At 44.1% G+C, this 23,448-nt stretch overlaps 1 protein-coding gene across 5 annotated transcripts in view; it reads left to right on the top strand.

The window, feature by feature from the left end:
* Nucleotides 1-4,240: 4,240 nt before the first annotated feature.
* ksr1a (kinase suppressor of ras 1a) overlaps nucleotides 4,241-23,448 on the top strand; it is a 28,699-nt gene continuing 9,491 nt past the window's right edge. For 4 of the 5 annotated variants that reach the window (XM_047607088.1, XM_047607087.1, XM_047607086.1 and 1 more), the window contains exons 1-4: nucleotides 6,420-6,986; nucleotides 17,357-17,497; nucleotides 21,934-22,081; nucleotides 22,165-22,648. In XM_047607088.1, coding sequence (XP_047463044.1) covers nucleotides 6,744-6,986; nucleotides 17,357-17,497; nucleotides 21,934-22,081; nucleotides 22,165-22,648 — 1,016 coding nt within the window. In that variant the 5' untranslated portion in view covers nucleotides 6,420-6,743. Of the gene's footprint in view, nucleotides 4,374-6,419; nucleotides 6,987-17,356; nucleotides 17,498-21,933; nucleotides 22,082-22,164; nucleotides 22,649-23,448 lie in introns of those variants that run through there. The other variant, XM_047607089.1, reaches the window with a different exon arrangement.

Here is a 23,448-nt window from a genome sequence, read left to right as displayed (position 1 = left end):
TTTACGTATTAATTCTTGCTTAGTGTTGAGGGCGTATCACTATCTCCCACAGGCTTGTTTGAGTTTCATATTAACCACAAGGCTGCACTCACAGTGTCGTAAAAGCAACCGAGTACTGGACAAAAAGAGGAACTCGTGGTCAGCGTTTCGTTGTGTGTTATTGCTTTATCATTTTATATTACTTTATATTTCCATGAAATGGACCAGCTACCTTAAAACAAATTGCTTTCCATGCAGCAACAACAATAGGAAAGTCTTATCTTAGCATGAACCCATTTAAAACGTTCTTCGTAATGTTGTCTTCAGGTCACTGTGAAGTTAATTCTACATATTACGAAGCTGCAAAACTGCAACATTACTACACTATAGTAGACGTGACGGGTTCAGGGTATAACTAAAACCTAGAAAAAGTTCAGTCACACGAGAGACATCCTCACAGGAGTAATGCAAATTGCTGATTTGTGAATATTGTATGTATAACGGGATTTAATTCCAAACTTTTGCTAAAATGAAATATTGATAAAGTAGCAAAACAGTTTCTGAACTGCATAAATACAAATGCAATCCATATATTTTATAACAAATTAAAAAAAATTTCAATTTAAGGAATCCAAACCAATAGCAAAGTTTACCACATTTTTTGTCATCATGATTTATTGCATAGCATTTGTTAGCGTAATATTTAATCATGTCAACGTGTTTTTTAATGCATTAGCATGTTCTTAAATGAGTTTGATCCAGCTGACATCCACCTAGTGATGTCAAAAAGTATTGCCGCCCTTCCTGATGATTTTTTTTTTTTTCCATTTAATTTTTCATATCATCAAACAAATTTAAATATAAGACAAAGATAACACCAGTAAACACAAAATGCAGATTTAAAATGAAGGTTTTATTTTTAAGGAATTTCAACAAAATGTACTTGGCCCCGTGTGAAAATGTGTTTGCCAATTGCTCTAGCCACACCCAGGCCTCATTACTGCCACACCTGTTCTCAGTCAAAAAAAACACTTGAATAGGACCTGCATGACAAAGTGAAGTAGACAAAAAGATCTTCAAAAGCTAGACATCATCCTGAGGAATTCAGGAACAAATGAGAAAGAAAGTAATTGAGATCTATCAGTCTGAAAAATGCTATAAAACCATTTCTAAAACTTTGGGAGAAAACATGGAACAGTGTTGAACCTTCCCAGGACTGGCCGGCCATAATTACCCCAAGAACCCAGAGATGAATCATTCAATAGGTCACAAAAGACCCCATGACAACATCCAGAACTGCAGGCCTCACTTACCTCACTTAAGTCAGTGTTCATGACTCCACCATAAGAAAGAGACTGGGCTAAAAAGGCCTGGATGACAGAATTCCAAGACCAAAACCACTGCTGAGAAAAAATGAACATAAAGGCTCGTCTTAGTTTGGCCAGAAAACATCTTAAGCATTTTAGAAAGAGAACATTATAGCAACAGTAAAATCTGGTGTTGGTAGCGTGATCGTCTGGGGCTGTTTTGCTGCTTCAGGACCTGGAAGACTTGCTATGATAAACGGAAACCATGAATTCTGCTGCCTACCAAAAAATCCTGAAGGAGAATGTCCGGCCATCTGTTCGTGAGTTGAAGCAAACTTGAAGCAAACACTGAATTGCAACAATTCTGCAAAGATGAGTGGGCCAAAATTCCACCACAGTGCTGGAAAAGACTCATTGCAAATTATTGCAAACCCTTGCTTGTAGTTGTTGCTGCTAAGGGTGGCCCAACCAGTTATTAGGTTTAGGGAGCAATCACTTTTTCCACACAGGGCCACGTAGGTTTGAATTTAGTTTTCCCTTAACCTTCATTTAAAAACTGCATTTTGTGTTTACTTGTGTTAACTTTGTGCTATATTTAAATTTGTTTGATGACATAGTGTGACAAACATGGCAATCTCGTGGCCAAAATTAGATTGACATAACATTGGGCTAGCTTTGACTGGAAATTCAACCGCTTAGAAAGCCATCAGAAAGCCATTTTCATCTAAAGCCATAGCGATACTACAGAAGCAGGTACATTGTGTTTAAAAGTTGCCCATTATTACACACACTGTACATTGTCTGCTTTTATTTAAGTTACATTTTGAAAGCTTTTCATATTTTATTACCAAGTCCCCAATGGAGCATATGAAATGAGAACCCTGTACCTACTCCTCTTAATGGAAGTAAAGTAATCCTCTGTCAGTTTAAAGACACACATAGAGAGGACAACAAATACAGATCCACTGCAGTTCTGAGAGGGGAAAAAAAATGATAGAAATGCCTCTGTGCAAGGCCAGACTGGAATAATAATTTAGATCAAAAACAGAACCAGACCAGCTGTTGCACTGTGGTCATTCTGGCTGTTAGCTTGAATATGTCCATTTGTTCTTCTGTGATCTCCCCCACTGATGATTTGTTCTAACCCTCTGAACTGCCTCCGCCTGGTAATCGGACTGCGCTGAACGCCACAGTGCATGAAAGTCCCCGAGGGCAGCTGTCTCTGAGATGGCGGGGCCGCTACATCTGGCCCAAACAATCACAGCACATTCAGAGTCAGTCAGCTCATGCAGCTTGACCACAGTTAGGGGCAGGCCGCTGAAGCTCTTGAGCTGCCAGCATGTTTACCGAGCTGAGAGGCTGGTCGGAGCAGGTGCTGCAAGTGGGCGATTAGTGGGCCGTGACCACAGAAGCCACCAGCTTAACGCGTGTTCTGCATTCAATATCAACTGATGGTTGGTCTGAAACAATGAGGTATCACTTTGTTCTTTAGTTTACTCTAAACAACAAAATCCGATTGTTTAAACTTGAATATTATTCCCCTTACTCGGTCAGCAAACTCAGAACTGTCCTGGAAGCTGAGTGAGTGAGACGCAAACATGTTTTGCAGTTGTCCAGCAGAGGGAGTTGTCTGTGCATATTTCACAGTCTGAGGCCAGTATACCTTGACACCATTGTGCTCTTGGGAACGTTATGAATAAATAACAGCACACCAAGACACCCGGTGGCATTTAAATGCTTCAGGTTCTGGACCAGTCACGACAAGAGCCGATACATTTAACCTGGTCTCTCCCGTGGACGACTGGTACGGGATTCTAGTGAACAAAGGGGAAAAGAGGACAAACTGTTCCACTTGAAATCGCTCTAGACTGATCAATGGTGTCATGAGTGCTAACACTTGGCTAACATTGCTTAACAGTGACTCTTGCTGACACTGTGACGTGCAGGACGGTTCCTGGATTGTCACAGAACCGTTAGGTGTGACAATTAGATGGTTAGTAAGGTTGACATGTGGAAAACTTCGCCTCGAGAATCGTCCAGAAACAGATTGTTTATGATTATTAGAAAATATTAGTCGTACATTTTTAATTCTAAAAATAAGAGCACAGTTCTTCAAATTTATGTGCATTTAAGAGTATTTTTTCACGACAACCAGCTTTATTAGGCTACTTTAATAGCATGTAGACCTTTTATTATAATATTTGATAATGATCTTAAATAACTTTGTAAGAAAATGTCCCATTCACTACTTGTCTGTGAATGGAACACAAACAAAAACTACATGATCTTAACTGGAATATTCTATAAATTTATTTAGTGTCTTTTGAAACTCATATTTGACACTCAACAACACTGTCTATAGAGAGTGCTGCCTTTCCTCATATGTGCAAATGAAAGTACATAGATTAACCATTAGAACCATCCTGTGTATAGATTTCCATGGCACACGATGTAATGCAGCCCAGATATGTTTCTGCGCATTTACATGGCGAACAAGGCGCACATGCATTCTAACTGTCATCTGAAATATGCAAAGTCAAGACCTGAATCAGAAATATGTATCCAAATGTTTCGGCCCATGCCAGGTCTGCCGGTGTCCCGGCAGCAGCACGTCACATTGGCAGGCTTGCGCAGGGTCAAAGGGCTTGGGTCTTAAACGTCGGGGGCTCTGCCTCCCCAGACCTGAAGGCATGCCTCGTGGAAATCCCAGCCTGCAAAGAAGATGGAATCAGATTGTCCACAGTCTAATTTAATCTGAGGGCGCGCACACAAGCTCCGTGCTATGTGTGGTGTCTTGGCTGTCCAATAGTACAACAGTTTAAACGGCTTAAGAGGCCGTCGGGCTGGGAAAGGATCATGCTGTCCTCTGCTCTGTGAGTCGTGCCAACAAGCTGTCAACTCTGCAATCATTGTTTATGGTCCCTTTTTTTTTATGTGTTACAAATGTTTTTTTTTTTTTTGATTGCTCCCATGATATACACTGTTTACGGCTGGGCAAAGACAAATAAGTATAATTTAAGAGGAGCATGAACCCTTGAAAAGAACTGCAGCACAAAGACACAAAAAGGGAGGGAGGAGCAACAAATGGTGAGCCTCTGACATTTTTTTTTTTCAGACATTTCATGAGACATGCTGCACATGGGGTAAAAAGCCTGGTTTGCCAAGTTTTGACATAGAGGCTTCTGTTGTGTGTTCACCTTTTTGTGGTCAGCCAACTGAATGGCTAAGTAGATGCACTATGGTGCTGTTATGTAATAGTTAATGAGCCAGACAAACAGTTAAAACAACACATGCATTAATGATACTTCAATTGCACATGACTCTTTTGTTATCATGATATTTGTTATCAACATAAAAATATAAAATAGTTTTCTAATCTTTGTAGTACCGTTGTGTACTGTATATGCTTGCTCACTGTCACCTATCTCTTTAAAGCCTTCCTTCCTTTACCCTGATCCCTCTGTTACTGCTTAGTAACTAGATCTTGAAGACAAACAGGATCTGATATTGGCATGGTGTTCTGTTGGCATGTCACCATCAAATCTGTGCTGTTAATACAGAAGGACTGAATTCACAAAGTGGTGGGTAGTTTGTGATTGAAACTTGCGTCCGTTTCATTGCGCTGTCGCACTGTTGTCAACGGCCCAGTTTTATTCGACTCTAAAATCGACGCCAGGTTTTAATGTGTTGCCTGAGAGGAACTCAGATGCTGGTTTCAGGAGTTCCGAGGCTGACCTCAGCGGTGCACCGTAGCACTCTGAGCGAGGTTTCTAATTGTTCTGCCTGGGTTTTCACTTCTGCATCAGCAGATTCATATTTGAGGCCGCCGTCTGAACTCATGCATTTTCCGTCCAGTGCAGTTTCCTCTGCGATCAGAAGAGGAGAAGAGACGGATAGACAGATGGAGTGGAGGAACACAGGGCTCCATGAGAAATGACTCACGTTCCATTGTATAATCGGGGTATATTAAAGGAAGGAACATCGCACCCTCATTGCACCAATAAGCCATGTGTACTGTTGCTTAGTGGTGATGAGAAACCTGCACATCCATCCCACCCTTATGCATATTAAATGTATTACACTGACATGAGGACAGTCCATCTATATTGCTCTCAAAGTTGCAGTGACAAATTACAATGTTATTCTTTCACTTTTAGCTGGATGATTGTGGCTTATGAGTGGAAAGATATCTGTGTCACCAATATTTTATCCAATCTAATTTATAATAGAAAGAAATGAATGTAAGATCAGATGTCGTAATCTTTGTAAATGACAACTGAAGGAACTTGAATTGGTGGGATGGAAAGGGGCCCCAGATTGAGAATTTTGCAGATAAATATCATATCACATATGATGTTTAATATCAATCGCACATTACATGTGTACGTGGAGCAGCTGACTGCGTTTGAACTACCTGCAGTCTGTTAATCACTTTGCTCAAATCCGCATAGCTGCAGGCCTCGTGCATCAGTTTGGCTCAGCACAGTGTAATGACAGTGCACGGTGCTGCTGCAAGGGAGGTGAAAGGTGGTGATTATTCTTGGAGCCCAAAGCTACTCTGGAACCGCTTGCCCTTCCTCCTCTGTGCTCGTGTACAATTGTGCAGTATCGGTGCAGGAAAGAAATGGGGAGCTAACCGTGGCCCAGAATTCCTCCCAGCACGTCTGTAATGCACATCTTATTCAAGATTATTTTTATTTTATTTTATTATTTCAAAGCAAATCTACTTGTCATGTCACAACCTTTTTGTCCAACACATTTGTTTAGAATGAGTAGGAAGGAGCACAGACCTGGTGCACAAAGCCATGAGCCATGATAGTGGTCATTCAGCGTGCGCATCACTATTACACTAAAACCATCATTCTTTTTACACCTGTCTCTTTCCTGCTGTGACATGTCAAACACACAAACGCCTACTGTAAATGGGATGCAGGCACTATCTGTTTCATAAGAGTGTTTCTGGCCCTTTCTTGTTGGTTGAATGTTTCCATGATACATTTAATTGTATAATATCCCAAAAAAAATGGAAGAGTGACTGCGCCTATGATCATGTGGTGGGGGGTGGAAGGGAGTGCAGTTTTTGCACATGACTTCATTTCCCACACTGCACCGCGCCCCATGATGTTCCCAACAGCTGACAGACGGTGAAAGCCTCTGCCAGAGCTGTCGGTGGAAGAAGCCCGAGTATCCACTCGTCGGTCGGTAGCCTCCACTGGCTGAAAATACAAGCCGATCATTACTGGACTTCGGACCGCTTTACGGCCCGGGAGCACCTCGCCTAGATAGACAGAAGAAAATATTTAGTCTGCACCCTGACTTTTCCAGATTGGAAGCTGGGGACAGTCGCTGTCAGCTAACTTCCACAATAGGTCGCTGCGTCGCTGGACCGCTGCATATGTTTTATTTTAGCTTAACAGTTTGACTCCAGACCCTTCCAGCCGTGCCCAATGCTGAGGAATGGATAGTGTGTCTGCTAAAGGTGGGAAGATGGTCGAGAGCGATGAGCAGCCGGAGAGGGATAGTAGTAGCAGCGGCGGCGGCGGCGGCAGCAGCGGCGGCGGTGGCGCAGCGATGGCCGCACTACATCAATGCGAACTCATCCAGAATATGATTGATATCTCCATCTCCAGTTTACAGGGGCTACGGACCAAATGCGCCGCGTCCAACGACCTCACGCAGCAAGAAATACGCACTTTAGAGGTACCGATCGTCTGTGATGTGTGTCTAAGCCTCGTTCTGCCTCACAGAGTAGTCTGTAGTCAAATTGCGGAGTCATGAAGCCCCGGCGCTGCACGGGCTGAATGCTGGCTGCGAGCGAGGCGCCCTATCAGTGCCAGCGAGATGAGCACATTTATTTATTTATTTGTTTATTTATTTTTGTTGTCGCCTCCCGCTATAATTCCGTCTCTGTGCGCTTGGGCGAATATGACAGAGAAAATGATCATTTGTCTTTTTATATCTAGAATATTCCCAAACGGCGGACGGAGACATGAGCGGTCTTGCACGCCTGATCCATCTATTCGTGTGTGTGTGTGTGACCTCTTTCTCTATTATTTGTGCAGGAGCAACCTCGGATAGTTCACAGCGCCGTGCTGTGCAGCTGAATTCAGCCTGGCCTAATGGCACACATTCAATAATCTGATCCAGCTATTATTATTATGTTTTCGGGGCTGCATGCTGTGCTCAGCTCTGCGCTGGATTTGTGGTGTGTGTGTGTGTGTATGTTGAATGCTGTGCATGTCGAGTCGGGCCTGTGTTATAAAACAAAAACCCAACGTACCACGAGTCCCATGTGCGTGAGCGGGCAAGGTTGACGTACGCGCCGCTCTCCCGCATCTGGATGCAGATGCAGGGCTGTCGTGCTGGGATGACTTTACATTGCTTCCTCGCGCAAGAGCCGCCGCTTTGTAGTGCAGCGTATCCCACCATAGCAGGCGGTGTGATGGAGGAGAAGTCATGCCTGGTGTAGCATGCAGGGATCAGCGAAAGGGTGCACACACTTTGCACATTAAAGGATCCTGATCGCAAAAAAAAAAAAAAAAAATGCAGCTTTTGCATTTACCAGCCTTTGCTGTGAAGTGGGCTTTTATTTAGTACAAATCCAGGTTTTTAATTCCTTAAATAGGCCCAAATATGCTGCATGTTGATGTTAAGCTTTATCTCCGGCCTGCCTGTTTCCATTCGTGCATGTTTACAGTCACATATTGTTTAAAGCTGTGAGATGACTGAAGGAATCATGTCATGGAAAGTACTGCTTCATGCGTTTGGTAACAATGCCATGAGGGGACAACAGGCCCCGCTCCTCCTCGGGGAGGGTGATGAGAAAGATGGGGGTCGCGTGGAATATAAATGGCAGGCACACACCATTTTGATGAGAGGCAGAGATGTTACAAAAGTAGTGAGATATTACAAGTGGAATGACTTACGAATGGCAATGAATGTATCTTGGTGAAGTCTCCAGACGCCCTGACATTCTAGAGACATGATAGTTGGTAAATGGGCTTTCTGGTTCATGGTTTATTCAAGCCTTATACCTTGGCTAAAAGGAATATTCAGTCCTGATTGGCTAGAGGCTATCAATTATCCATGTCTGTTTTATTTCTGTATAACTGAACACCCAATGAACAATTGTGCCGTTGCCCCTAAAAAGCAATGTTCCAGAAAGAGCGGCGCATTTAGTTTCAAGCCACACAGACGCACAATGAACTGGTTTTCAAGCGATCTTCAGAAGTCCCAGGAATTGTGGCCGATGAAGACAGTAGCTGGTATTTAATCGCAAACTCACACTGTATCGATAACCTTGTTACTGTCAGCTCGACTTAGCACGACAGGCCGCAACACAATATCACATGCTTTGGGGGATGTTTTTGTACTTGCCATGGTGGTATCCGCAGGAAAAAAAAAAAAAAAAGATATAAAAACAAGAAAGGGATGACAAAGCAGACTTCACACAGACTTCTATTTGGCTGGAGAATAGGAGTCTCCAAAATAATTTGGCAACTGGCTGGCTGACAGCTTTTGCAAGTTGGCACGCTGCTGTGTGAGAACAATTTTTCAGCGGCTCAAGTGAAGGTGCCTGGTATTAAATGTAAAATTCAAATTATTAACTGAGCCCAGACGAGCAGCTTGCATGTCTGCGGTTCAGACATATTAAACTGTGGCCCGGCGAGAGCGAATGAAGCTCAGCTTTAATGTTGACCAAAAACACTGGTTAAAACCTATCCTGCTAAACAGTTTCTCCAAAGAAGTGTGAAGTCACAGCCTGACCTACTGTGTGTGCTACAACTTTTCTTCGTCCGTTGTCATGTGTGCCTCGTCTCTGCGACAGGATGTGATCTGGCAGAGTACTTCCTGAGGTGTGCTGTTTTGTAAGATACATCTCGCACCGCCATTGTTCTACGTGACAATGGACAGGCCGTGCCGCTCTCACATTTTCTTGAAGGCTGTGAAATCTCCTCTGAGGCCTCTTTCCTGTGCCTGCGAGGCCACTGTTAGCGGATATATATCTGAAAATCGTAACATGCCAACTGCACATGCAGTTTGTTTGGGGCTTATCAAGAATCCGTGTCCTTCCCTCTTGCCTTCCGTGGATCAGAACCAATAGGAATCTCTGTTTTGAAACCTCCTGGCCCCTGCAGGAGGAGGAGCAGGGCCTCAAACTGCTGACTGACTTTTAAGTTGAACTGGAATCAGGTACTGTTGAAATGTTCTGGTTTAAAGCGCAACTAATTACATGTCAAACAATTTCTGGTCCGAGCTGTTTAACTTGCCCCATGGTTCATGTTATAGAACATACAGTATGTATGTACTCAAGCCTTGAGTCAACATAAAGTGTGACTTAATGACGTATGATTAGAAAAGTCTTCGGTCACCACTCAAGTGGAAACTGCAGATAGTGTGCAGCCGGTCTCATTTCAGGTTATCAGTGTCATTTGGCTTCTTTTGTAACGTGCTGATTATATCTCTGTTGTGGTATCTCCACGCGGCTGCGTCTAGTACAAGTGCATATGTTTTGCCATTGCTCACTTTTACTTGTTCACATATTAGTCATAGCCGCAGTCCCTGGACCAGATTGTGAAGAACAGGAGAAGCAAAAGGCATTTAGACTGAGAGTAAGATGTAAAGAAAACCATGGACAAGATAGGTGTGAAAACAAGAAAAGATCTGTGCGAAGGTTCTGACATTTAATAACGACACAGCTGCCGTCTATTGACTTGCACCAGTTTCTTCATTCTCCAACTTTCTCTATTTTACAAAGACTCAGCAAGTCCTGTATTTCCTGTTCTTTAACTTTCCTCATTTCAGCACCTTGTGTAAAGAGGGGTTTTCTCCGTAGACAATGGTAAACATTTTCCAGTAAAGGACCAGTTTAAATTGGTAATGAGGTTTTTAGATCAGCCGGCGATAACTGACGAGGCCCTGCGCAACACCACCATCATACATAGCCAACGTGTCTTTCAACAATCCTAGTGGAGCTCACAGGGTGCTCTGTTGATCAGTGGCCTTACTTCCTGTGTCTTTACTGGCACCCTGTTTTGTAACCACATTTTTGCCACAAGTGTACTTTCACTTCTTGCTTTAGCTCTCCTTGAGATTTCTCCCACTAGCCGCCTCATGCACTCTGATCAGCCGTAGCATTAAGTCACCGGTCATGTGAATAGCACTTACTATCTGGCTATCGTGACACTTGACACTTGGTGGTTGGGATATATTAAACTGAACATTTTGTCCTCAAAGTTCATGTGTAAGAAGCAAGAGAATTTTGGGGAAGTAGAAGGATTTGAGGGCCTTAGATCTAGACGATTGCATGGCAGCGTCTCTGAGAGTGCAGTTCTTGTGCAGTGTGTCTGTGCCTATCAAAAGTGGTCCAAGGAAGAAAAAGCAGTGAACCGGCTACAGGGTAATGGGCGGTCAAGGCTCACTGATGCATGCAGGGAGTGAAGGCTGCCCAGTGTGGTCAGATCCAACAGAAGAGTTACTGGAGCCCAAACTGATGAGAAAGGTAATGCTGGGTCTGATAGATAGGTGTCGGAACACACAGTCGATCACGGTTTGTTTTGTGTCAGGCTAAATAGCCGCAGACCAGTTAGGGTGCCCATGCTGACCGCTGTTCACTGCTGAAGGCACCTACATTAGGCATGTGAGTATCAGAACTTGGACCACAGAGCAGTGAGAGGGGGAGGACCGGTCTGTTGAGTCATGTTTGCTTTGGCATCACATGGCTTACCAGGTGCATGTGCGTTGGTTGCCTGGGGACCACATGGCACCAGGATGCTAGGAACTCCCCTCTGCCATTGCCATGGGAGAGTGCTTGGTCTGGATCAGTGTTCGGGTGTCGGGGCGTATCAGAGAAACAGGCCTCATGGAAGAACGTTGCTTCGTGACGAGATCATCAGTGATGTTGACTTCACAAGGTTAATGGTTTTAAAGTTGTGGTTGATGTAGTAAAAGGCAGAAAATTAAGGAGGCCCACTCAGATGAGAGAAGTGTACGTGTAAGAGGTGGTCATATGCATGCCATTGTGCAACAGCCGCGCATGCAGGATGTGTCTCTACTTCCGAACCTCTGAGCAACTCCGATTCATATGTTGAATCTCGCGCAATCTGTGTGAGGTCAAAGTTGTTGTCACGCTTGTGGCGCAACGGGTTATTGTTCCCTTATTTTCGCCGTAGCGCAATCAAGAGCGGCTTGAACTCGCTTTATTCTCTCATTGAGAGAGCTTTATTATTCCACTTGAACTGCGTGTATGTGTGTGTGTGTTTTTCCTGCCTTGCCAGTGAGAGGATAATGATACTGGCCTCTCAAATGGAGTGCTAACTGGTACTTCACTTTTCACATGTTAATCCCACTCAGCCCAGTCCCTGTCTGCCTCTGACGCTGCCTCTGTGTAACTTTTACTGTAGCTCTTTACTGTCCACTTTTTGGGAATATCACAACTTAACATATAGCAGAAAGTCATGTGTTTTTTTTTTTTTGTTTGTTTGCTTGTTTTTTTTTACGTGACTTTATAAATAACGTGTGACACGCTATGAGATTTAGGTTTCTGCCTGTAAATCTCGACACGAAAGCGAGCCGCCGTCTTATCTCTGCAATCACAGCTCCCCGTAATGATCAGCAAACAGCAAAGCGTCGCTGTGTTTTGTCTCCTCATGGTGTTGGATGAGGGTTTGCTGCGCGCTCGTGGTGCGAGCTGTTGTGGCTGCATCTATATTTAGACATCTTTCTTCCTACGCATTTTCAGGGTTGGTTGTTAAATAAGAAAATCAAATGACGCGCAAAGAGCCTCTGCGAGGAGGGAGTGCAGGGAGGAAAAGGGAGGGGAGAATCAAAGCCAATCCGCTGGGCTGCTTCTTATGACATGACTACTGTGTCTGTGTGCTTGCGCCGTTAGTGTGTGTGTCTGTGTGTGTGTGTTGGAGGCCTAGAAGTAGACAGTTAAGAATGCCGCTCACACGAGGGTGAAGAGGAAACACAGCCCTGGTGACTGTATCAGCACTGACCCTGACTCTGTTTCCTTTTTTTTTTTTCTTTTTTTTTTTCTTGCAGCATGGGAGGTTTAGACAATAAGAATGAGCTGCGTGGTTTGGAAATCAGAATGCTCGAGCAGCGTAGGCAGGCCTGTATCTATTCTTGAACGGACTCAGGATGAGTTGCGTTACATCCTGTAATTTTGTGGCCTGCTGTAATTTTTTTTGTGGGAAAGGGGAAGGGGCAGATTTGGTTGCGTTAGCTCCAAATCATAAGGAAGTCGGAATGGTGTGTTTGAGTTTAAATGCTTAAAGTTGAAACATGTACGCACTTTAGTTTCTTTATTTGTTGTGAAGTTTGTTCTTATGGGAAAATATCTTGTTGTATCTGCTCATAATGCATCACAGCCTAATATTAAAAGCAATCATTTTCGAAATTGGTGCTTGTAAATCTATTTTTAGCCTCCTGGACATGTCACAGTGCACATGGCCTGTGCAGGTTGGACAGAGGCTTGCACAGACCCGCACCTAGCAGTACATTAGCACATTAAGTCACACTCGTAGTAACAATAACGTAGGAGGGGCTGTAGGCTTTTGTCTTGCGCCGTCACAACCGTGTACCCACCATGACCTGGCCTCCGCACAGCTGCGTCTGCCATTGTGCGTTTTTATCTTTTGAGACGTCCTGTTTGTTGTGTGCGCGCGTGCAGATAAAACGAATCATTAGCCGCAATCCATCGTTCCGAGGCGGGTTCGCTCGCTTGATGGCGTGGAAGAGCATGCCCTTGAAATGGATGTTAAAATCAAACGTGCGCCTTCTTCCTGCTTTCGGTGCCACGCCTCTAGTGTCACATTCCATGTTGCCTGTCTGGCTGACGGAGAAGACTGCGCTGCTGCGACCTAAAAATGATCCCTTTGTAGCAGGTTGTGATGACAGTGATGCGTATTCTAACAGATTGGAGCGTGCAGATGTCCGGATTGCTAGCTTCTGCTTTTGATTTTGCAATCTGTACCAAAACATTAGGTACGCTTGTGAAATCCGTGCACTCTAATATAAGGCTCCCGCTCTAAATTTTGGAGGATGTAGTTTGTGGGCCTGTTAAAGTGGAATAAATATTTTTTGTTATTTAGATGAGCCCTAAACGACACACTGTAATTCAGTAGTTCTACAAACCCCAGCCTTCAAAATTAAAACAAGGTTGAATCACTTTGTATTTTTAACTTGCAAGTGCATTTACATTGTTGTCCCATATCCCAGAAAACCCCTGACTGATCTGAGGGGACATATAGATAATATGACATAAGAACAGTTTTTTGTTCCATGCATCTCTTCTTAGGGAAAGAAATGGGTTTCTATTTTAGTCCAGGAACAAAAAAAAAAAAAAAAAACCTTCCTGTGCAAATATCATTTTCTGGGATTGTTGCTCAGTCCTCAGATAGGCCTTGCTATCCTTGGCAGGTGCACTAAAAGTGGCTGTGTCAGCAAGAGCCTTGAGGAAAGCAGTTGAAGCAGTAGGATCCTCTCCTGGAGTCTGCTGTGTCAGGCTGGCCGCTGCCGGGGACTCATCCTCCGCCCCCCTCCCCTCCATCCCTGCTCTCTGGTGGCTGACATGCTGGCTGTCACTCATCTTCTCCCCAGCATTAGGCCGTTGCCATGGTGTTGTTTAGCTCCGCTGACAGGTGGGCTCTGACGCCATCCCTCTTCCCCCTCCTCCCACCTCCAGGCCAACACGTCAAACGCTGCTTTCTCCACTCTGCACCAAAAATAATCTGCAAGGAGGCCTGTCATTATCTCTGGGCTTGTCGATGCATCTGAGCGCGCTCGTACATTAGTGATATCAGTGAGGGATTTGGGGACTCGTGTTCTAGTGTAATCCTATCTGGCTTATTTATTTAGGATGATAATAGGTAAAGTGAGTGCTCCGTGTGGGTGGTGATTTATTATTGTTTGGGGTTTTTTTTAGCTGCTGCTGTTTTTGTCCGGAGGAGACACATGGTGACATTTGTGTACTCAGATGTATTGTGTCTGAGCCCTGCGTTTCACATGTATGGGAAAATCCCACAGAAATGTTGCTGACGACTCTGAAGAGGGGTTGCTAGGTAACCTGACGTCACAGGACTGCACTAGTGTATAGGGAGGTAAAGCAGGAGGCTAGCTCATTAGCCACAATGAATAAAGGCCTCTTTCTGTCGGCCTCCAGATGGAGAAATGCAGACACTTGATGAGAGTGTGGCGCATTCAGACTTTTGATTTTTAATGAGCTGGATTGATCTGCTTGTGTCTCTCCAGCTACATGCTCGTCTGCATGTGTGTTTCCAAGTGAGGAAGGCTAAACATGTTCCCTTCCTCCCAAAGAAGGAGCTCCTCTGACATGTTGGCCTCTTGGGACAATTTCAAAAGTCTATTTTTAATTCTTTTTTTTTATTATTATTTTTTTTTTTTAGTAAAGATTGTTAGCAGGCATTGACCTGTAAGGCCTGAACATTTCCACACTGAAATTCTCATTGCCATCAGGATCAGGATCAGACCTTGTTAAGGAGTTAAAAAACGACACTTTCTGTTAGTTAACATTCCGATTTATTTCTGAATGCTTTGAAGAGCGCAGCTGATAATTACAGAGTGGTCGCCAGCTGAAAAGCTTCAGTCAGGGTCAACACGTTGAGCGTTTGCCTCGTCTCCGTCGCCTTTCTCTTCTCCTCTTTTATATCTGTAGCCTACAGCTCGGAGGCTTTTGTTAGCTGCCGTGAAGCAGCTTTTTATTTTTTTCTGTTTTCTTTTTTTACACCCCAAGGCCGCACTTTCCGGAGAGTAGCTCGTTTCTACCAGCCTCCTGGATGTGTCATGGAAAACGCTGAACGAGCAGAGAAAGGCGCGCGCTCCCTCATTGTTGCCCAGGCACTTGAAAAGGTGCGCGGCGGGTCGAGAGCCGGCTGGTGTCGCGCGGCTCATCTTGAAGGTGCTGCCTGCTGTAATGGACTCTTACAGATAGTCCGTGAGATAAGGACACACTATACAGCCACGCTGAGCCGCACAATGCGGGCCGCTGCAAGCCAATACCACGGCGTTCATTGTAATACTTACTCACAGGACCACTGCACTTGACATTGGTTTGGAAAGGGATGGACTCATGTCTCAGGGCTTTGTATTATATTTTGCAGAGGGCTTCAGTGCATAGCGTCTGCTCTCAGTTAGACACACTAAGGCTGGAGCTTTTCACTCGAAGCATGCTCTGGTGGTGCTAACTGATGTGTCCGACGTCATGAGACAGTCCAGCAAAGGTCGCACCGAGGCTTGAGTCATTAATTAGCAGATGCAAGCATAAAGAAGAGGACTAGAGTGGGGAGGGGGGTGGTGTCTCCATGCATTAGTAGAACACTACCCTCAGCAGTGGTGTAAAGTAACTAAGGACATTCACGCAACTATTGTGCCGATGTACTGATCTGCTTTGCTTGAAGTGTTTTAATTTTTTTGCTTTGACTTCTCCATATTTCAGAGGGAAATATTTACATATTTGCATTCATCTGGCAGCTGTAGCCGTTGTACTCCGTGTTAGGGCTGCAGACAGCTATCATGTTGCAATTAATAATAGAAAATACAATTGTTATACAGATAATTAAACTACTTGACCATATATGAAAAGTTATTTTATTATTTAAATGTTAGTGATGCTCACCCCTAGTGATGTTGAAAAGACTGTTTCAGTAGGTGATGTTTTATTCTTTGTATTTCAGAGAGAATCATTTAACTGACGGACTATGACCTGTTGTGTTATACTAATGATATAAAATGAAATCCACAGGTAAATTGTAAATCCAGTTACCTGGTGGTATTTAAAATCTGTCAAGTAAGTTCTACCTCGTCTGCAATATTTATGTTTTGTGTCAATGCATCAGTAAAAATAATCCAATCGTGTAACATATAAAAATAGGACAGAGTCAGACACCATTCTGTTTTAATTCATACTTTTCTTTAATACTCAAATTTGCTGGTAATAAGTAGATACTTTTACTTAAGTAGTAGTTGTATTTTTTTAATTTCAGGGTATTTTTTTCCTCAACTGAAGCAGATTGATGACTATTCTATCTCTACTCATATTCTAGGAGCTGTAGTTACTTTATGTCAGATTATGATATGATACGATACATGGAATGACTGAAACTACAAATGACTGGTATAGACTAAATTAAGCCACCAAGCATGATATGAAATACATCAGTGATGATGCAAAAAACATCACAGGTTTTTGCGTGTAATGAACAGTTTTATAGATCCAGTACTTCATATTTACTTTACTGAGGTTTGGAATACCAGACGACTGCTTGTAACTGCCTTTTTAAATTTAAACAAACGGTATTGCTACTTTTATACAAGTAAAATATTTCAGTACGTCTTGTGGCACTGCCATTGAGTGTTGCTGAAAACACTATTCAGGCATTTCTTTTTTGTTGTTGTTGTTCTTCTTCTCTGTATTTTTCTGAAAAGAACCAGGACAAAGTGGACACACTGAAGCTGCAACCTGAAGCAGATGCAGAAGCAACTGCCACATTATCGGTTATTCCTTTAAATTTAGTATAGATAGACACATGACTCATGTTGTCTCAGAGTGATGGAATGAAAGTGTTGCTGAAAAAGTGACTGGTCATCGCTCATCCTCTGTCCCTGAGAACTTTGACGCCACTGAGCGGCTCCCTTGCAGCTTATTTGTTACGCAGACACCCTCCATCAGTGACCAGCCTGTTGTTCCTCTGTGTAATAATAGCAGTTCATATCAAATCAGCTGTCTTGTGCACTGAGGGCAAACGCTGCAGGTGCATTGAGTTCATGATGGAAAAACTGTCAATGCGTTGGTGCTAATTCATGCATCTGACTTTATTGTATTGGACGAGCATCTGTTCATGGAAAATATTTATCAGGTCCCACATAGGCGCAGCAGCAGCAGTGGCTTTACTGTGATATTCCGATCTATATTCTGAACCTTTTTCATCCCGCTAATCCACTACCAGCCCAGGTGTGACAGACACCCTTCACAGTGCCCCTGCTGCCAGTCTGGCCTCTAACCTGGCCCCTCCCCTCTGCTCTGTGTTCTCTGTTGCTCCCTGCAGGTGAAGCTGATGAAGTACATCTGTAAACAGCTGCAGTGCAAGCAGAAAGTGCCAGAGACGGAGAGGCCCGAGGCCCTGGACAGCTACCCGCACTTACGAGACTGGCTGCGCACCATCAACCTGCGACTGGAGCTCATCCAGGTAAGGTCACGCCGCTCTGGCGTCGACGCCGGCTCTCTGGCCCGAGCGGCTCCGTCATATTTGCGCGCGTTCAGTTGTGTGTGCTCAGTCCCCGTTGGCAAGTGGATGCGGAATATTTGAGCGGTGACCGTCAAAATGTCTCCCCAAGTAGTCTTTCAATATTCAAATGTGAGCTTTTAGGCTGCAAATAGAAGCAACAAATCTCACTTGAGCTGATTTATTTTGAAAAATCCCTTTTTTAATATACAAAGCGCAAGGGGAGGGGGAACAAAAACATGTTTCACAAGGCTGAAACGGCGAGCGGAGTGAGTGTTGCTAAACTGTAAAATATACTTGTCCTTGTTTAGACAAACTCATCCTGGATGCTTGAAGGTCTGGTTCCCAGGCTACGCTCGTTTATAGCTCCATGCTTTGTTTGTGAGGACTGGAGTGGCTTTCCTGTAATGCATTTCACAAAACAAAATGTTCTTCACTAGATCAAGTTTTTTGAGTGGAGTGTAGTTCTTTATATTTATATATACACCTATACACCTAACATTATGACCATCTGGACATCATCACCGGTTAAGTAAACAATGCTGATTATCTGGTTATGAAGGGTGGGATGTTACATTAGGGAGAAATGGAACATTTTATCCTGAAAACAGGAAAATGAGCAAGCGAGAGGATTTAAGTGACTTTGAGAAGAGCCACATTGTGATGGCTAGACAACTGGGTCAGAGCATCCATAAATCTGCGTCTTTTTTTTTTTTTTTTTTTCTGGTCTGCAGTGGTCAGTGCCTGTTAAATGTGGTTCCAGGAAGGAAAAGCAGTGAACCGGGTACAGGGTAATAAGCAGTCAAGAGTCACTGATGTATGTGGGGAGCGAAGGCTGGCCCCTGATGAGCTACTGTAGCTCAGAGTGCTGAAAAAGGTTCTGATGGAAAAGCGTCACAACACGTTGCTTTGTCTGGGGCTGCGTGGTGTCAGGCCTGTAAGGCCTGTCCCCTGCAGAAAGTGCTTGCAATTGACATACAGTATTTCGCGTCATATGGATGACCCCTAGATGCAAGCACCGCCCCCGTGTCGATGACACAGAGTTGTGCTTATCCTGCAACAGTGTTCAGGTGGCGGCGCGTATAAGATCCCAGATCTTCCAGAACGTGGAGCGTTTCGTCGTAATGAGATCATCAATGTTAATCGCTTTACAGGTTGGTGCTTTTAACGTTGTGGATGACTTGTGTGCATCCAGTTTATTTATTTATTTATGTAGTCTATTTTACCAAGCACGGATAAAATCTGTTTTCTAAATGAAAACTAATTGTCTCCAAATGTGTGGACCTGTCTAATGGTGAAAGCTGAAGACGCTGCAAGGGGATAAATGTGAAGTATTTGTGCTTCCACCTATCATCGATAGCTCGGTTAGAAGTGTTGTAGTTGAGCCAGTAACAGGTGTTGTGTTTATGTTACTTGAGTCAGTCCATGCAAATAATGATGATGATGATGGTTTGTCTGTTGAGAGATTGAGACACGAGTTCAGTAATATGTTAACATCCAATGTCAATCCTATTCAACTGTCCTGCTTATGGACTCTAAATCCAACCGGGCTAATCTGCAGCTGACTGTGGCCTCCGACCTTCTTGTGGAGGAGTGGGCTTCTTAACAGAGACATTTCCTGCAGGACGGCTCCACTGTTAATGTGATTTCACTGTTTGCTGCTGAAAGGAGGCAAATTAGGAGGAACTGTGGATGTTGTTAACGTGTTGTATTTCTGTACAGTTCTTGTGTTCATGCCTTTGTGTAAAACAAAAAAGCGTGAGCAGTAAAGGATGCTGTTTAATGCCCCAGTCATCTCAGCCTCTTTATGTTTTTATCACCCCGGTGCGCTTGTCTTTGACCTAACTGTAATCTGCTTATTTCTTAGTGTTTTTCCACATTTGTTATTCTTTAATATGTCCCCGGCTTTGTGTTTCGCTGCGTGGCCTCGTTCCATAACTGATTATTTCTCTTCTGTTTGGGCGTATCTGCCTTGTTTGCTTTTCCCTCTGAACCTCGCGTCCCTTCAAAGAACTTCGCATGCACTTGTATACCAGTTGGGATGTCTCAAAAGAGCCGTCACGTCACGCTGATGACCCATTTAGATCAGACGTTATTAGATTGTGATTTCTACAGTGCATGTGCGCTTTTACGCTGTGAGGGCCTGATTATGTAAGGGACGAGCCGAAAGCATTACAGTGACCGTAGTTAGCTTAAACGTAGTTGTTGTTTATTCTAACCTGGTATGCGACTTCTGCGCTCCCGTGCGTCGGCTCACATGGAGCTGTTGCATAATGTTACACAGGTGCGTTGATCCCGTGCTGGCAACCCTGTTAAAGGAACACGTGTGCGCATTAATTTTGCCGGCTTCTCTACCTTGATTAACACATGGCTTCCTTCTAGAGAGCTGCCATAGCGCCTTGAGTCAGGCCAGACCAAAAATGGAACGAAATATAATAGACATATTGTTTAATTTTCTAAAAAAAGAAACCGCAACCAAACCAGTGTTCCTTGGTCCCTCTAAACATGGTGCCTAAACTCTACTGTTGTCATGAGCGAGAAGGTGGGAGGAGAGTAGAGGACCCACAGCCACTTCTAAGCATCGCATCCGCCTGTGTGTGTGTGTGTGTGTGGGCGCGCGTGCTTGTAGTGTACACATGAGTGTGGGAGGTTGGCCTAGTTTTGTGATCAGTGTTTGCCCTCTCGGACTGAGAGTTTAACCTGACTGATAAGTGAGTGCGCACTTCCCATGTCAAAAAACAACATCCTAAACTCACTGAACTAGGTCCTGTTTCCTTCTGTGGACCATAAATCGCGGGCCGTGCCGTTATTGAATAAACACTATATACCAAGGTGTAACGGGCACAACCTGCGCCGCCTCGCTCTCTGTTTAGGCAGTTTGTTTGGTTTGGTCTGGTCTAGACGGGTGCTACGTGTCCAAGTAATGTCTGTATGAAATGATAGCAGTTCAAGTAGTTTTTTGTCTTTGATATGGTGAACAGCAGAGGAGTGAGGGCGAGAAGGGGTGAGATAAGGCAAACGGCACAGGCTGGAATCAACCCTGCGTCGCTGTGTAGAAAAGTTGGATTAAAGGTTGTATTAAAAAATACAAAAATAAATGGAATTTAGGCCCTTTGAAAGTGAGTGAGATGAAGGCCTAGAAGACATTGAAAGGGTCAGTGATGAACATTTGTTTTGGTGGCACATAATACACAAAAAAAAAAGAAAAAAAAGAAAGAAATTGGTGCGGTCAGCATCACCTGTCATCTAGAAGATCTGGAAGATGACAGGTTTACCTGAATAGATGTTAATCAGATGAAATTTAAATCTACAAATCTGATTCAGTTAACTGCAGGAGTGATCAAGCGTTCAAGCGTAACGTTTGAGAAAGAATTTACTACAAATGAAAGCAACAGATGATCAATCTCCTGTAAGTCGTCTGTAAGCATTTCCCTTATAAATATAGATGTCACCATTTATGCACCTTTAATGTACAAAAACGTCACCCATGGCCCTGTTGCCCTCTTAGTAGTGTTATATTTAGGTTCCTTTTATTCATTGTTTTATAAGATATTTTTGGCTTTATATTTATAAACTTCATTTTATTTGTATGCATTTACATGCACACTTTTCCAGTATTACTGCAAAGCTTAGTAGTTTCGCAATGTTCAAGAGGGCATGTAAATGGGTCTTATTTGATTACCACTGGACCCTGTCTTTCTATAACCAAAGGCATCAGAGTTCATGTAAATGTGTATATTTCTGACTTCCTCCGCTGGGTAAAAATATCATGCTACTTTTACATAAACTCTGCACTCGTATTTATCATTTTCTAAGTTACCAGTGCCACACGGTCTCTCCCCACTCCCTTTCGGCTTTAGTCAAAGTTGAGCTGAGTTTGATTTAGATGGTTTTGGTTGCGTGCCTCTGATCTTGGGCCTCCGTTAGATGCGACTGATGTGGTCCAGTGGCAGATTTTAGATTTTAAAGATTTTCCATTGCTGTTAATCTAAACAGATTAGTAGATAAAGTGGTGTTTGGAATTCCCCAAACAAACAGGATTAACCCTGATTTCAACTCAAATGTTTAATGACCTGCTTAGTACTCTCCCGCTCTGAGTCCTTTCAATGCTTTCAGCCTTACTATAAGACATCGCGTACAGACTGCTGCAGTGTCCGAAGGCATTTTTCATTGATGTTCTGAGAAACGCCGATCTGGCGTAACATTATGACCTCTGATGTGTACCTCTCCCTCGTGTCTCCAAAGCAGTAGTTTGCTATCAGGGAGTGTCATTGCTATGGGTTATAATGTTAAACGTAATCAGCGCATTTGTCTTAGCTTTCTTCTGCATTCTAATTGTGCCATTGATTCGTTGAGTCTCATTGCGTATGCTGCATTTGTTTTTTTTCACTCCTATTCAGGCAGTAGAGGCCAAGTTGTCCCTGGATGCCTTACTGCAGATGACAGGTGCTCAGGTGAGAGACACCATGAGAAGACTAGGGTCCAGTTCAGAAGAATGTGCCCGACTCGGTGCTGCCCTCTCCTGTCTGAAGAGTGCCACTGAATCAGGTATTTGCCATCCTCCATGATGAAACCCACCGCAGTGTGTAGCCTTTGGGCGTTCTACTAGTGTGTCTGTTTCCGTCTTAAAGGAGGTGAGCTGAGGGAAGACAGCAGTCCCTGGATGTCTGAGCCCACCAGGAGGGACAGCGGCTCTCTGCTGACCGCAGACCAGCTGTCCAACCTGGGCACCCCGCTGCGCCCTCACAGCCCCTCGCCTCTAGCTCGCCCGTCCACCATCCAGTCCACCCCATCCACGCCGAGCGCCACGTTCCCCCACCCCCGCTCGGGGTCAATGTCGGCGGCGCCCACACCGGACGCTCTGACGTCGCACAACGACAGCCCTCTCACAGACCCGTTCCCCATGTCCTTCGCTCGCGCCGCCCGGCTCCACGGGCACACCTCCACCCCGCCCGTAACCCCACCCTCAAAGAGGCGACACAAGCTCAAGCCTCCCTGCACCCCTCCGCCGCCGTCCCGCAAGGTGCTGCATCTGCTCCCCAACATCACCCTGACGCGCAGCAAAAGCCACGAGTCGCAGCTGGGGAACCGCATCGAGGACCCTCCCGCCAACAAGTAGGTGCCGACGTACCGCCGTAGAGTGCAGCTTGCCCACATGTTAGAAATGAACGGAAAGCTTTGCCTTCCCTTGCAGCAGAATATTCCTTTAGAATCCACTGCAATTTTTCTCTTTCTTTTCTGCAAGTAAGTGAACATGAATCCTCCTTAGAAACATGTGTTATGTGTAACAGTCGGCCAGAAACGCTGCACTTGATTTTGTTATGACCCAACTCAACTAGAGTAAAGGGAGGCAACATGAAACAGGATGTTTTTCTTTTAGTAAAGTTATTTATTGCTCAGTAAATTAACACAGACGACAGAAGGGGAAAAAATGGTTAGAGTGGGTTCAGCTGAATAAATGGAAGAAATAAAACCAAACAACAGCACAGAATTATTGTATTCAACAGAATAAAACAACTATAATCAACTGTGATCCCTACATATACAAAACAGCAGCAGTCAGCACCCGTGCTTCTAGCAGGGCGACTGGTGTGTGTGAAGTAGAGTTGTGACGCTAGCGAATGAACTGAATCTACTGACCGGCTCTTTAAAACGAACAACGGGAACCGGGTCGCAGTTGTTAGACGTTCTTTTGTTTTTGTTTTTTTTGCTCTGTTGCAAACAGAAGCTCCTGCTTGGTTTGAGATGACGTTGGTGGTAAAGATACACGGCATGTCTAAATTTGAATTATTCAGATCCAAATCCTGTCCTATCACAGTGCTTATTTAAAGTGCTTATCCCCCCATCTTAAAAGTAAATAAATATCAAAAGGAGCCAGTCTTATTAAGGACTCTTGGAAAGGAGTCGTTCCCCAG

This window comes from Mugil cephalus, chromosome 15 (genome assembly GCF_022458985.1).
Source record: "Mugil cephalus isolate CIBA_MC_2020 chromosome 15, CIBA_Mcephalus_1.1, whole genome shotgun sequence".
In the NCBI taxonomy this organism is placed as follows: domain Eukaryota; kingdom Metazoa; phylum Chordata; class Actinopteri; order Mugiliformes; family Mugilidae; genus Mugil; species Mugil cephalus.
The sequence above is the reverse complement of the archived record's forward strand: the minus strand, read 5'-3'. Positions and strand labels throughout refer to the sequence as shown.